At 39.5% G+C, this 14,806-nt stretch overlaps 1 protein-coding gene across 3 annotated transcripts in view; it reads right to left on the bottom strand.

The window, feature by feature from the left end:
- The window catches only part of dgkg (diacylglycerol kinase, gamma), a 46,231-nt gene that overhangs the window by 6,585 nt on the left and 24,840 nt on the right, over positions 1 to 14,806 (bottom strand). For all 3 annotated transcript variants that reach the window (XM_088383280.1, XM_088383279.1, XM_088383281.1), the window contains 4 exons: positions 11,987 to 12,051; positions 7,619 to 7,709; positions 7,257 to 7,458; positions 192 to 312 (listed from right to left, as the gene is read on the bottom strand). In XM_088383280.1, the coding sequence (XP_088239406.1) occupies positions 192 to 312; positions 7,257 to 7,458; positions 7,619 to 7,709; positions 11,987 to 12,051 (479 nt within the window). The remainder of the gene's footprint in view (positions 1 to 191; positions 313 to 7,256; positions 7,459 to 7,618; positions 7,710 to 11,986; positions 12,052 to 14,806) is intronic.

The following is a 14,806-nucleotide window of genomic DNA, read 5'->3' as shown; positions in this document are numbered from 1 at the left end:
AAAAAACACATAGAGGCTATGTATAATTTGTTATGCACACAAGCCACATTGTTTGGAAACCCTCCAAGTTGAACATAAATAAATAAAATTCTAAAGAAATGCATTTTTGATCAGGAGGAGGTAGAAGACAGCTGAAGTGTGATGGAGAAGTGGGTCAAAACCAGACATAGCAGATAAGAACTAGTAACGACCTGATGGTGACGTTGGCGCACTGAGCTAGGCGCCGCCCGGCACTCTTCAGCCCCGTGTAGATTTGGCCCATCTCGATGGCCCCCTCCAGGCCCACCACCTCCAGAAGCTGGTCGCTAAAGTCTGCACACATGACACATGCTACCATTTAGCAAAAATCGTGTTAATTTGGAATGGTGGCGAGTACAGTATTCACAGGGCACTGAATTGATTACAATTGTCTGATTGCAATCAATTCATTGCCCTGAGAATGACATGACCTGGATGAAAGAGAATACTTGCACGCATACTCGAACGATCCTTTAAGATAATTGAATTCAAAGATGAGAATGAATAAAAAATGTTCCTTGCACTTTGTAAGTTTCTTTTTTTTCTTTTCAAATTTTGAGGGTTTTGGTGAACAGCACTGCTATTATTTCAGAGAAAGTCTCACAAAAAGCCAAAGACAGCAAAAACATACATGGTGGTGTTAAGTTTTGGGTAATTCTGGAGGCATATTTTTTGGGGGAAAATCATATATAGAATAGACAAAGAACTATTCATTCTCATTATGGTCAATTGAGAGACGTCATTGAACCTAACATGCAAGTTTTTGGAATGTGGGACGAACCCAGAGTACCCGCAAAAAACATAGCATCACCTACCAAAATTTTAGCATGAGCAGAACAAGCATAACAACAAATTTTGAACCCTGGAACGCCGAACCGTGAGACGGGCTTTATCCTGTAGGCATACCCTATTCAGTGATCCCTCAGTCTAATACAACTCTGACATATTTACAACCCTACCCCCATTTGCAGCTTTTTACAAATGATTTGAGACATGAATTATGAACGATATAACAATTTCATATGCACAGTCGGTGAGAGCTGCGACAACACAATCATCTCTCACTGACAAATTTATTTCACTTTTCACATTAACTGTGCACACATGCAAAAAAAGCCTTCTGTGCTTGCTGGGGGAGTCCAGGCCAAAGAGAATAAAAGACATGCATTTTGTGGTGGAAACATAGCCTGGGGGGAGTGTGGGGGGGGTCTGCGCCCAGACACGTCCCGACTGGCAGCCTGTTGTGATTGTAGTGCAAACAACGTCAATAATTTCCCAACGTGGTCCGAGCTCACTCATCCCGTCGCTGCTTTTGTGTGCCTAAAAGCAAACAGGACACTGTTGCGTGTCTTGTTTAGTGCTGCACTCTAAACAGTTTAGTATAGTATAGTAGTCTAAATATTTTTTCTTAAGTAAATACATAGTTTCAAAAAATATCCCTCAATCCCACTTTTAGTTGTTTAGTGGAAGGCAATATTGTTAAGATAGTATGTACTGTATGGTGATTTGTGATTATAAAGTGGGATTTTTGTGTATCTTTTTATGTGTATTTTTACTCATGCACAAACTTGTTGTCAACAAGCAGCTAATGACTAACTTTTTGTTTTTGCACACTGATGAGCTTATAAGATGAGTCAGTGCTGCCGGCCAGGAAAAATAATACAAGTTGTGTTTTCACTTTGTCTGACTCATCGTTCACATATTAGTTAAGCGTAAAATGAAAATGGAGAAAAGAAGCATAAAATCCATCCTTCACGTTTAAATACTCCATAGTAATGGGAGCAGGGAAATCATGCACAACAAATCAAGATTGAATTTAACGTAGCCAGCATATTTTGCTAATAAATAGTTATATGATTGAGACAAAAATCTTTTAGCGGAACACTGAAAAAATCTATTTACTACTATAGTCATTAAATAGTATAGGTTAATTAAAAATGTTGCAGAGGTAACCTTGTTGGCATAGCTGGATAAGCACTCCAGCTAACAAAATTTTAAATTAATTAAAATTTCATTAATTAATTCCAGCCATGCCAAAAACAGCACAAATCTCCTATTTTTTTCTTATCAACGAAAAATAGAACTGCGTTGTGTAAAAATATTGTAAAATGAAATAATGTGATGAAATAAACTGGTTTTATAAACGTAATTAGTGTACAGTACATTGGGATGAGCCGGGAGTCACAACAACAGTCTGGTTTGGTCTTCTGCAGCTGCTCGCGAGTGTTTGCATTTTATATTTGTGTGTTTTGACTCTACTGTTCAACCATGGAGTGTTAAGGGCATTGACAAAACAAATTCAGAAGTGTTTGGCAAGAAGGATTGCCACCTGAGTTTGGAACCTTAATTTGAAACCTAACCCTTATATTAATAATTGAATTTCAAACTGTTTTAGCATAATAATCTTACACTTTTTTTAAATTAACAGTTTAACCCCTGAAACGTGCTCCACAAAAGACATTCATTAAGCTTAATTAAAAAAATGTAAATACTTGAGTATATCACCTCTGCATAGTCTAAATATGCTTCGATCTAAAGGAATCGGAGTGTGCAAAACATACAAGATTTGGCTGAAGTGTTAAATACCATTCACACATTATATCACCATTTGTAGCGTTTAATATAATTCCCCTCCTTTCTTGAGTGCACGCCTCCATTCACTTGCACTCCTCTGCTTCCTACTAGTGCCAAACATGGACACACCGACCTGCCCTTGCCCTGCTGCGTTGAGGCACGATGGCGGAGTAGCCCTACTGTGCTCTGTGTTCTCACATCGGCTGCGCTTTGGAAGCGGCCATCAAACAGCATCGGCAAGGTAGGGCTAAGAATAGATGAGAACAGCCTCTTACATAATGCCAGCATGCAGCAATGCATCCTGGGATGGGATGGCATTTGCTTTGCCAAGTCACTGAGAATTACTGCCTCTTTGTTTTGTCTTATTCCAGCCTGATTCCAGTGAATCATTCTTTATACGAGCAAAAGTGTATGTATACTAACAGTTATATGTATTTTTATTTTTTTTGCACTTTTCAGGGGTTTTCAAGCAATAAGAGTTCAAAATAGTTTCAAGCCCATGTAAGCATTTAAAACAAGAGTGAAAGTTTCAAATTAGGGTTTCAAGCCCGTATTAGTGTTTTGAACAAAGATGAAGGTCAAACAGATGAGCGAACTACATTTTGTTCATTTTTCTAATAGGTTACATATTTAACATGTTTCTTGTCTAATTACTAGACTGGCTGGGGAGGATACATTCAAGAACCAACGGAATAATTTCTTTGAGCTTTCATTGTACATGATTTAAATTCTACAGAATGTAACAATTTTAGACAAACATATTTGGGTATTTTTCCCCACTAGCTGAGCTGCCTGTTATTGTTTTGGGATGGTCCGAGTGGTGGCAGATGGTCGAAGGAACTACAGAAGATCTCGTCCAAGGGAGGTAAGTCGGGGGGAGAGCACTTGGCCATGCAACTAAGAACACCTTGTTACTACTGTCCAAGAATGAAATTAAAAACAAAAATGTTTCGTGTCACTTGATGTTGGCCACAAACAGAAAGATTTGAGATTGAAAGTATGACAAAGGATTAAAATTTTTGACCCGCTGAACCGGCTAAGCAGTTGTAATACTTACAGTAAACATGTCAGTGGAAGGTCACCCACTTTCCCACCAGTCACTCAACAGCTCAGTGACTTCCTACAGGAAACATTTCGAGCCTTGCAAATCAGTCGGGGTGGGCGTACACTGGCAGTGGCATCAGGGTAATTATAGTCTGCTGTTTTTGTTCGGTGAGAACAAAAGCAATTTGTCATCTCTGGATGCAATGGACCTAAAATAGCCAGCGATGTGGCAGCTCCCAGCGTGAGCGTTGTCAGCCACTGTAGGCGGGAGCACACTAGTGACGGACCCATGATGAATAAAATAAGATATAATCACCAGAGTCTGTATCTCCATATTTCTTGAATTGCTCTCTAGATAGAGGTATCCAGAAGAAATTTTGAAGGAACATGCTTTTTGTTCAACATGACAAATATAGAAGAAAATATAAATATTGGCACCGTGCTTTTTATCAACAAAAAACTCAAAAACGAAAACTCACAAAATTCGAAGAGACATGCTTTTCATTGTATGTGGCACTTAAGGTTACAAGCACATCAAAGTCACTGAAATAAAAAATGTAAAGTATTTTCTTTTGTTTTAAAGTAAATAAATAAATGAATAAACAAATAAATAAATAAATAAATAAATAAAAACACACTAAGAACTAGTTTTCCCATTAACTGGGTTAACAATTATATATGAACGAGGGGCGAAGTAATTGTAATGAAATTCCTTCACATTTATCAGCCTCCCATTTTTGACATTAAATTATACAATACAGCACACCCCAAGTTCTTATTATGTCAACTAAATACTGTAGTTTGCTCTCATTCCCGCTTGCTAAAACCCCTTCTTATTTATGTTATTTATTTAGTGGCAGGAAGTTGAGGAAATTGGATCTGGGCGCAGAGAGGAAGTCAACAAGGGAGGTCGCGATGGCGCACTGATAAACGGTGAAGAGGGAGTAAACCACCCCAAGGAGAGTTTATACGTAAATCCGTTTCCCGTCATTGCCGTACGGGTGTCGTCACACCAGCGACAAGACTGTTCTTAACTTCCGAGACAGTTTGACTTAATGATTAAATTTGTGCATTCATTTAGATCTGGAAGATCAGCTCAAATTGGTTATGTAGTTTTTGCACAATCCTGCTAACTACCAAACGAGTGTTAATCATTGACATGTTAATGTCCCAAAGTCCAATTTGTTAAAAGTTGGACAAACTGTGTTTTTGTGGGTCACACATTCAAGTTATTTATATTGTAGTGGGTAGTGGGTCAAGTTTCAGTTCTCCATGACCCTCATGAGGACAAAAAAAAAATGGATGCATTGATAAAGAACGGCCAGCTCCTTCTTGTTTAACAGTGGATAATTTTTTAATACTCCAATGATACCGTTTAAATTTTAGGGTCAGTTCTTCCTTGGCCTGTGCCCTGCCTCTTTAATGTAATTCGATTAAGTTGCTCTGCTAATTAGCTAAGAGAAAGCAAAGAAAACCTAATCTTCCTTGAAGGGATGGCGTGACATTCCGTCCAGCAGAGCCAATTTGCCGTTTTAAATGTCAATATCCGTCAAAATTACCTAAGGCGTTTTGGTAAATATGCACAAGAGATGATTTGCTTCATTTCAAGGGACATGAATGACGCTATCATACAGCATACCTGAGTCCCGTCTCGGCTACGTGCAGGCATCACGCGACGAGATGAAATCGGTGCAGACACGCACGCGCCGCGGGCTGTTCGCAAAGCACTCCGGGTCGCTTTGGAAGATTACATTAACTCCAGCAAATGGATTTAAAAGCTTCACTTTACTGCACCAGACAATGCTACTGCCATAAGCAATTAGGTGTATGACAAAAGCGTACACGCATGCACACAGGCCTGCACCATGAGTCCTATTCTCGAAAAGAATTGACGGCAGAAGCTCATAAAATGAATTGTAAAATTCCAGCGCGTGCTTTCAGATCTGTTACATCATACACTAATATCTGAGTGGTAAGCCATCCTGGCACGAAAGACTGATTAACACTTATCAGCAAAACAACAAATGTTTATTCCATGAAATGTTATTAATTTATTCCCAACACTGTATAATGATGAAAGATTTTCTTTGTCGATTAAGCACCTGCTCAGGGCCTTCAGAATCAGCAATGCTGGACAATTTAACTATATTAGTAATGGGATAGCTAGTTAACCTAAGATAGTCAGCATTTTGTCATCCTCTGAGTGGGTAATCAAAGCAAGCCAAGTTCGACTAGCACGGACATCTGAAGGGTCCTACTGTTAATATTAATCATAATCTCGAGTGAGTATGGTGTATTTTATTTAAATTTTTATTTAAAGTTTTTGGAGACAGATGCTCCAGATGATTTACACTGTTGTGATGTAATAGTGGAGGAGTTAAGAAGTAGGTTAAGTCACTCACTCAAGGCCCAGATGCTAAAAGCAAGGCCCGCCACTATAATAGTCACACTCAAAGAAGTGGGACTACATCGTAGCGTTGAAAAGTATTTGGTTGGAAAACGACCAACATTTTCGGGAAATTGAAGATTTTGATTTTAAAGTAGCGGTTGTGTGAAACATTTACGTTACATTTTGCCACATTTTGAAACCTGAACTATTTATTTCTCGGGGGAACTCTAAATTGGAACAAAATGAAGGTCAACCAGCATTCCAGAAGCAATTTTATTACACTTTAGAGGTTCTGGAATTTAGCATGCTAATTCGTAAAAAATGGATATGGTCCTTTAAATTATTGTTTATTCAAAATTATCTTAAATTCATTCCAAACATTAGCAAACAAAGAAAACTGTTTGATTTGTCCATTTGTTTGGCATTATTAGCTGACAAATCAATGGAATTTCAATGTCATAATCTACTTGTACTTTAGACAAGAGGTCAAAAACAGGCGCTTAATCAGCACGAGGTTAAGTAGACTACGAAGCTAGCGGAGTGGAGAGTACAGTATTGTATTTCTGGTCAGTTGGCGTGATGAGATAACGATACAACTGGGAGAGAGTCCAGTGAGTGTTACTTTAAGAGGATACTTAAAGGACCTTGTGGAGGAATCAGGTCAATGCTTAAAGCAGAGACCAGAAAAGGCCACAAAGGCGCTCACAGACACTCACAATGTTGTGTGTGTGTGTGCCAGGTTGGTGCGTTTAAAAATAAATAAAAGATGATAATATTAATAATGCATTTAATAAATTGATTTCTCCACTGAGGTTTTGATGCATGCTGCTATTACATTTATGAATGAAATATGCTGACATCCACCACACATGAAGTTCAGAATCTGTCTGGGGAAATTAGCATTTTAACATGACTAAAAGTAAAAAAAAAAAGGTCAATTTAGCCTGATATGATTGCTTTTCTTTTTTTTTTTTTGTTGAAGAAACACATTTGAATGTTTATGATTTTCCTTAATGTTTCACAACAAAAGCGCCTCTAGCCTAAAAAGACATTCCTCGTCATAATGCTCACAATTACAGTTGACTTGAACAAATATGTTATGCAAATGGATTTGAATGAGTACAGTGTGCTTTAGGCTAATGGCTGCGCACAAAAAAGAAAAAAAGTGAGTCACTGAAGTGTTCTCGTTATGCATGGAAAGAGACAGAGCCGGTTGTTGTCAATCACTCACCTTGCATGCAAAACTTGAGCTCTTTAGGGTCGGTGACGGTGCTATTTGGAATCCGCTCAGAAACCTTCTTGCTCATGCGGTTGTAGCTACGCCGCCTCTTGGTCTCGCCCCACAGATTGGAGCCACCGTGCATGCTGGGAATATTGAGCACTGCGATTCCCTCCAAGGAGGTGTTGCTCAGGTCCAATATGATGCCGTCGCACTGCAGCACAAAAATTAGTCGTTAATTTTAGACAGCATAGATAATAATAAAGCCCGCTACTGACCAAAATGGAACAGAAGCTCCAAATTGAGGTCTTTGTGATTCGAAAATTACCTCTCATATGCTCATCGCTCTTGCCGATTCTCAAGTGATGACTCACCTCAACCTCAATGCACTCGTTGAGCTTTTTGCAAGTGGCTGAAATGGTCTCGGTGGTGCCGAACTCAAAGTACCACAACTTGTTCTTCATTCTGAGCGGCAAAACAAAAACATTTTCAATCAAGGGCACATGAATTGCACTTATGTTAAGGTCACATGTTATTTTTGTTGACAGATTGAATCGCTCTGTTGCCTTGAGTCATTTCAAAAGGCTTTCAGGGCAGCTCAGGGTAATGTGACCCAACAGGCCAAAACTACCCAACAGCACCTAAAACCTGCATGAATCCAACCATTGTGTGCCTTTTGTCGTCAAAACTGTCCGCATGAAATGTCCTCAGTGACCGTATTTACCCGAATACTGGACATACTACGTCACCGCTGGCGAAACACTGCCGGAGGACATTACAAATCAGAACAAAAACCAACCGCCATCAAGAGGCCATTCCAAGCGGCACTGCCCAAAAGCGCCTAGCAGACAGACATGTCATGATGGATGTGGTGTCATTTCTCTCACTCGTTAATGAAATGGAACAGTTTTGGAAAGTGTGATTCCACTAGCGTCCATGTTGGATGTGATAGCTCTGAGTCCAGCAGTACTGAAAATGGATGGAGATAATCTTCTTGCGGTGGAAATGGGGCATTGGGTTTTTTTGAATTTCAGGAAGCATGTGTGAAGTTAAGAATGACGACAAATCCACGTCATTGGGATGATTACGTTTCCCGCACCTGAAGCTGAAACATCTCGGCCTACATCACTCGCCAAGTGACATACTGTACATCTCATAATATTAATGAGTGCCAAGGCACGCTTGACATCAGGCAATAGCTCCGTGTGACAAGGGAATGTCAGAGCCTGCCAAAATGTTCACCACAAGCACCTCATCATTCTAAAAATGATTGTATACTCCTTAGCTTAACTTTATTTTTACTTTCAGCCCAGCTTGCTCTGATGTTCTTCTCATGTCTAAAACCATATTTTATACCAAGTGGTATAGCTTGACTGAGCATGCTTCCATACAGTTTGGATTTTTTTTCACAGGACGAAGCGATATTTTGCAAAAGTTGCAGGTTGACTTCAGCTTCCCCTGAGAAAGGCATAAAATTCCCTCGTTTAATCTTCAGTGTGAAAGTGGCTAAAGCGTCTCAACTCCCCTAGGAAGTTTTGTCAGAAGGAATGATTGGGAGCTAATGTGACATCACAATTAGGAACCGTTACATTGCTCCAAAAGGAAAAGTGTCGCTGCTCATTAAACAGTTTCCACTGGAGACGGCCTGCAAAGATGTAATTAACTCACATTCCACAAGACTCATTTCTTCATCCCACCACCAATTATAGCCACGTTTGTTTCAGGTGTTGCTTGCCCATAGCAAGTTAAGCAACTGTAGATGATTGATTCCAAACAGATCGGGACAGATCATAGATCTTAAGAGCGATCCGGCCTCAGTGACGGGACACGATGGGTGTTGTAAAAACGCAGTTCAGGTACTGGAGCAGAGCTATGCATGCCTCCAACCATATGATTCCCCTTCTCTCCTGATAAGCATCTCTTTTAATCCTTAACATGAGCAGTGACCTCTTGACCACCCCTCCTCCAACTCTGCACTTAAAATAGTTCCGTGTGCTGCTCAAAAGCAGATCATAAAAAGGATTTGGACAAAACCTACATATGGAAACTAAAATTTGTTGGGTCTACTTATAGGTTATTTTTTTAATGGAAAAATGTACAACCAAGAACTAAATAAAACTATTTTAACAATAACCAGTATTAGATAGGATTGTCCCAATTGTCACCATGGAAATGAGAACAAAAAGTGCTGATGAGCTTAAACGTCACTAGAGCAGGCCACAAGGTTGTGGGACAGAGGTCAAAGAGGTGGTGAGAGTCTGATCCCTCGCTAATCAGTTGATGACTTCATTTTCTTTAGGCAGTTCACATGAAAGAGAACTAATGATTTAGAGGTCAAGGGTCAACAGTGGTTTTGTTAATTTGTGGATATGAGGTCACCAAAAGACAAAAAAAAGAAAAATCAATTGATTAATTTACACTGCACAAAATACACAAAGGATTTTAGTATTAATGGGGTGAACAGGGTTATGTTTTAACAAAATCAGCTTAGCGACAGAGAGAAGACTAAATGCAACCAAGTAGAGATTGTAATGTGCTTAGTAACAAGCCAAGCTAACGTGCATGAGTGACAGTTGTCATTTCTCGCATGTGTCCTCAAATATTACAAAGTCTGGACGAATACGAGTGGCATCAACCACTTTGATCGAAAATTTGTCACTTTTCAGACTAAAGATAGCAGAAGAAAAAAAAGTTTGTTGATTTCTGTGCCCTGAGCGCTGGAGTAATTATGGGAGCCGTTTCCCGTACCCTAGTGAAGGGCGAACGTTTGCAAAAATAGCGAATTTGTCAGGGTTCGTTTAACATCATTACCGTCACGTGAACGCTTAATTTGTCAACCTTGTTAGCTTGTGCAAAAACTCCCTGGCACCTGGGTTCACATCACACACAATCTCTGTTCTAAGAGGCCCTGGATGGCAAGATGATGCTGAAGGTTGGGGGTGGTTGAGCGTGTGAGTGTGAGACATGCATGAAAAGACACAAGTGGCAACATATGTGAATGGAAAAGAGGACAAAAACAGCAGCGAGCTAATGTCGCTACGGGCTTCCTCTCTGGGTCAAAGGCGATCGATCATCTTGTCACCCGCGGAGATAAAAAAAAAAAAACCAAAACAAAACATCTTTTCAAGTCAAACGTTTCTGAATGGAACGCAAAGTGCCAAGTCATCCGGACAAAGGAACAGTTGCCGCTGTCAATCAGCTGTCTGTAGCTCTGCAGAGGATCATTCACAGATGAACAATAGCCTTCAGTGTTGGCTTACTGTAAATAGTGTTGATTAGCGTGTCGCGAAAGTGTCACTTTAGCGCTCTCGCCGGGGGCTCAATGTGACGGTGGCCATAAGGAGCTCACTTGTCACTCATGTCGTTTATTAGCATTACACTGCAAGATTCTGTCCTTTATTATTATTATTCGAGGGTATGGGAATGCTTTTCCTCTGGGAATTTGAAATCTTTGTTGCAAGTTATAAACAGCAACTGCAAAATAGAAGTAAAGATACACTATGTGCAAGCAAACTGCTTGTCGTGATCTGAAAGCTATTTTTGATTTTTTTTTTTGCAAACCTCCACCAGCCATTGGCATCACCAATACATACAGGACAGAAAATGGAAGAGCTGCACATTAATTATTCAAATTCAAAGAGTAAACGAGATGTCTCAATAACACTCTCATACTCGCACTTCCTAGCTGGAGGAGTTGGAGACGGCTGAATTCATGCTAATATGCAAACAGGCTGTTCCCACTAGGATGGCGGAACAAGCATTTTTACTTAACTGCCTTGTCAGCAGGGAGGAGCCCACAAGCAAATGTTTGGAGTGCTAGAAAGGATGTGATGAGCTAATACTGGCACTTCAGTACTATTTTTGTAATATTTAATACCACGTCTGTTAAAAAATCACTTTTTAACTATATTTCACAAACTTTGGAAACATTAATTCATTGTCAATTCAGGCAAGGAACCACATTTGGAAATGTCCGTAGAAGTGGCATTTAATTTATTTCTGATAAATAGCTAAATCATTTTAACAAATCACACATGAAGAAAATGAAGTTAATTAAATGTGTTACCATTATAAAGATGTTCTGCCTTTTATAAAAATACTTTTTTATTAAATAAAAAACAATAATAACAAATCAATGTCTGTCAAATTATTTAGTATTTTTATTTTGTTACATTAATTGATTATTTAACAGATTTCATATTTAATGAAGGTGCCTTGAGATTATTTTAATTTATTCCATGACCATACTTGTAACTCAAAACACTGTCCGTAATCATTTTCTTATAAAAAAAATTGTAAAAATGCCATCAATCCGTTCACTGTATCAATCGAATGGCCATTGTGCTGCTCCTTCTGGTGTGCCACTTGGGAGCAGTATAAGAGAGTCAGATGGATATACTGCTCATTGAGACTTCTCAAATCCTCTCAGATCATCAGTATAACGCTAACATGAGTCGTTCTACGCAGAGGATAAATAATAGATGACCGAGGACTGTCGACATTTTCAATTGGCTCTCATTCGATTGCGCTCCAAATGTGTATGGAGTGTCATTCCAGCTGGGCGGGTAGCTATTGATTTATGCTGATTAGTTCACATTTTCATATTAAAAGTGTAAGCTCAGCTTCTGGCTATGCAACGTAACTAAGTAATCTACATGATAAAACACAATGCAAACTACAATCCTAGCAAGAACGCGACCATCACAGAACATTTTTAGACTTTTAAATGTTCATCTCCTAACCTGCTGTTGAACTTCTCCGGGTGCTTCTCCCTCATCAGATGGAAGCGATGGGCGATGGAGGCATCCTGAGAGGGAAAGAACATACAACGCTTCACCATAAACAATGCCAGCATTGGAGTTTATGTTCTTTTTTCAAATTATCTTCCCCATTATAAACCCCTAAAGGGAAAGCCACCTCAATTAGTCCGAGATGGAATCTATGGCTTATGATTGCTTGCCGTGTTGTGTTTGCTATTTTGCTTTTAAAAAAAAATGCTACACACAATTCACAAATCTTTTTTACGATAATTGTAAAAAGAAGTCGAAGAGCAAAGAGGAATTCTGTTGTGGAGTCAGAATGGTGGGGAATAAATGTTTTATTCTCACCCGAGTAAAAACATCCCACTGTACTCTTGATTTGTTAAAAATAATCAAAATAAATATCAATATAAAATGCCTTTGTTGAAAAAAAATTCAATGTTCACCTTTTTTCAAATTTGAATATAAATAAATGAAAATTAAATATATAATTAAATATGTCTGACTGTGACGAGGTACGTTCTACTACTTTTTATTCTGACAATCAGTGACCCAATTAAAAACAACACCAATCATGATAAAATTGTGCACTTGATGATCGTCAAGTACGCAAGTAAATCTCACTTGTGATCAGAACCTTAAACGGATTTTATCGGCTGGCTGCAAGATTCCACCTCGAGCGTGGCCTGACGGAGACCGTTGCGCCTATCTGGCAGCATCAGCAAATTTCATGTCTCAAAATAGAAGCGCCAGCGCCGCTTTAATTGGCAGAGAACCTGAAACCTGCCGAGCGACGGGACATCTCAGGCAATTTGATGGACGAAGACGAACCATGAGGAACGTGGGGCTCTTTCACGTGTCGTGAAACACGGCAAGGTGACTACAATGACCACAGCGAGGCACAAATGTGGAAAACATGGCCAATTTGATGGGCTGGGAGGAGGGGCATTAATAAAGTCCTCGGGGTGTGCATGTTTCATCCGGGTTACGGACCACACAAAGCTTTCCAAAACAAGACTGTCACATCAGAAAATCAGAATATATTTTCTATTGCTTCCAGTCGCCGCTAGCATTAAAGTTGTTTTGATCCTAAAGCTGGCGAAACAGGAAGTGTAACTGTAAAGGACAAACCGACATGACCCCTTGGACAGAAACATCTACACCTCCATGTACAACTTAAATTCTAAGAAATTGACTTGGGCTCAGACATACAAAACAGATTTCCAAGATGGACTTCTTCCAAAGATGCATCCTAACTATAATGAGTTACCATGTACAAGATTAGCAATGCTAGTGTCACACTGGGAGCAATCTGGCAACGAGACATTCCCAAAACACTTAAATAGAACGAATGTGGCGCGAATGCGTTGATGGAATTGCGTTAACATCTGGACATGCTGGATCCTCAGCTGAACCCAACAACATTAGACACGGCATGGCCTCGAATGTCTGACCCTCAGTCATTATCTCAATCTGGCTGGGCGAATTATTATCCCTGCCTCGCTAGAACTAATATAGTTAAACAGCCAAACAAGTCTGATATAATTCATACAGTACGCGGCATGTGGGGGGGTGGAGTCAAAGCAGCACGAATCCACAGTTGGAGACGATTATATCCGCCGATGTTTGTTTCCTCATTCTCGTGAAACTCGTGACTTGCATAATCTTAACAAACATGATTGAGGTACTATCTGTAACCATGACAACTATCCAGACCAGAACCAGACGTGTTTTGTTCATTCATTTGGTACATTCTGTTGAACAACTTTCACGGTAGACAAAACGACCGATATCAAACTCATTACCTTTTGAGGTCAACTTTTTTCTAAACTTTTTAATGCATGTTCAATTGTTCAATGTTTCGGTTCTTTTGTACAACTTGTCGTTTCCCAACAAGGAAATAAATGGCAAAATTCACAACGAGTGTTTTCAACAACACCCATCGACCCTTGATCAATTGTCGGGCATCATCTTGGTCTCATGATGTGAAAATGTAAGCAGAATGTTTAAACGGCAAATTTAATTGAACCAAAATGTAACGTTCACTGTTGGACAAATACATTCAAAAGTAAAGAGGAAGTCAAATTGCATAGAGTGCAGAAATTTAACCTGGAAGACAAATATCCCTTACTGTTTTTGAGTAGAATACACTATTTAAGTGAGCAGCCGCCACATACTAATACGTTAGTGTACTTGTTCATAGCATTAGGTCTACAACGTTCAATCTTTGCTGAGAGAGCCTGCAGGCTTATTCGCCCCAAAAAACAAATTGTGTGCAATGGAGATACAGTATGTGTGTCGGCATGCGACGACTATGTGTCTGTGTGCATGCGTTGGAGTATTGCTGGCATTCGGTGAAGGTCAGGGGAAGTATCAGTGACAGGAAGTCAGCAGCTGCCAGGTCCACGCCAGGTTATGAATAATGGACGGTAATGAATAACCATGCTGAGCGACACCTGCCGACTCTTCAAGACCAGAGGAACTCTGCTCAAGAGCACTGAGGTCACACACGTGACCCCACGAAAACAAGTTATTGTTTTCATTCATTTTGTTGTTGAAATTAGAAGACTAGCTACTCTTGGCAATACCAAAATGATTGCCGGAAGCAGAACAACAATCTATCTAGTCATTTAGCTCCTTAGCAATCCGTTATCCAAATAGTTGATTCATGACTTAATTGTTTATCTAACAAGTTAACTAATTAGGTAATTCACCAGCCTGATTGTAAAGTAGGTAAATGCTAGCAAAAGTTATCTAGCTGTTTTTAAAAAACAGTTGATTAATAGGTTGGTTTACACTTAA

Source organism: Syngnathus floridae, chromosome 8 (assembly GCF_059516105.1).
Source record: "Syngnathus floridae isolate MCC-2025c chromosome 8, RoL_Sflo_1.0, whole genome shotgun sequence".
NCBI lineage: Eukaryota > Metazoa > Chordata > Actinopteri > Syngnathiformes > Syngnathidae > Syngnathus > Syngnathus floridae.
This window is presented reverse-complemented; position numbering and strand designations above follow the sequence as displayed.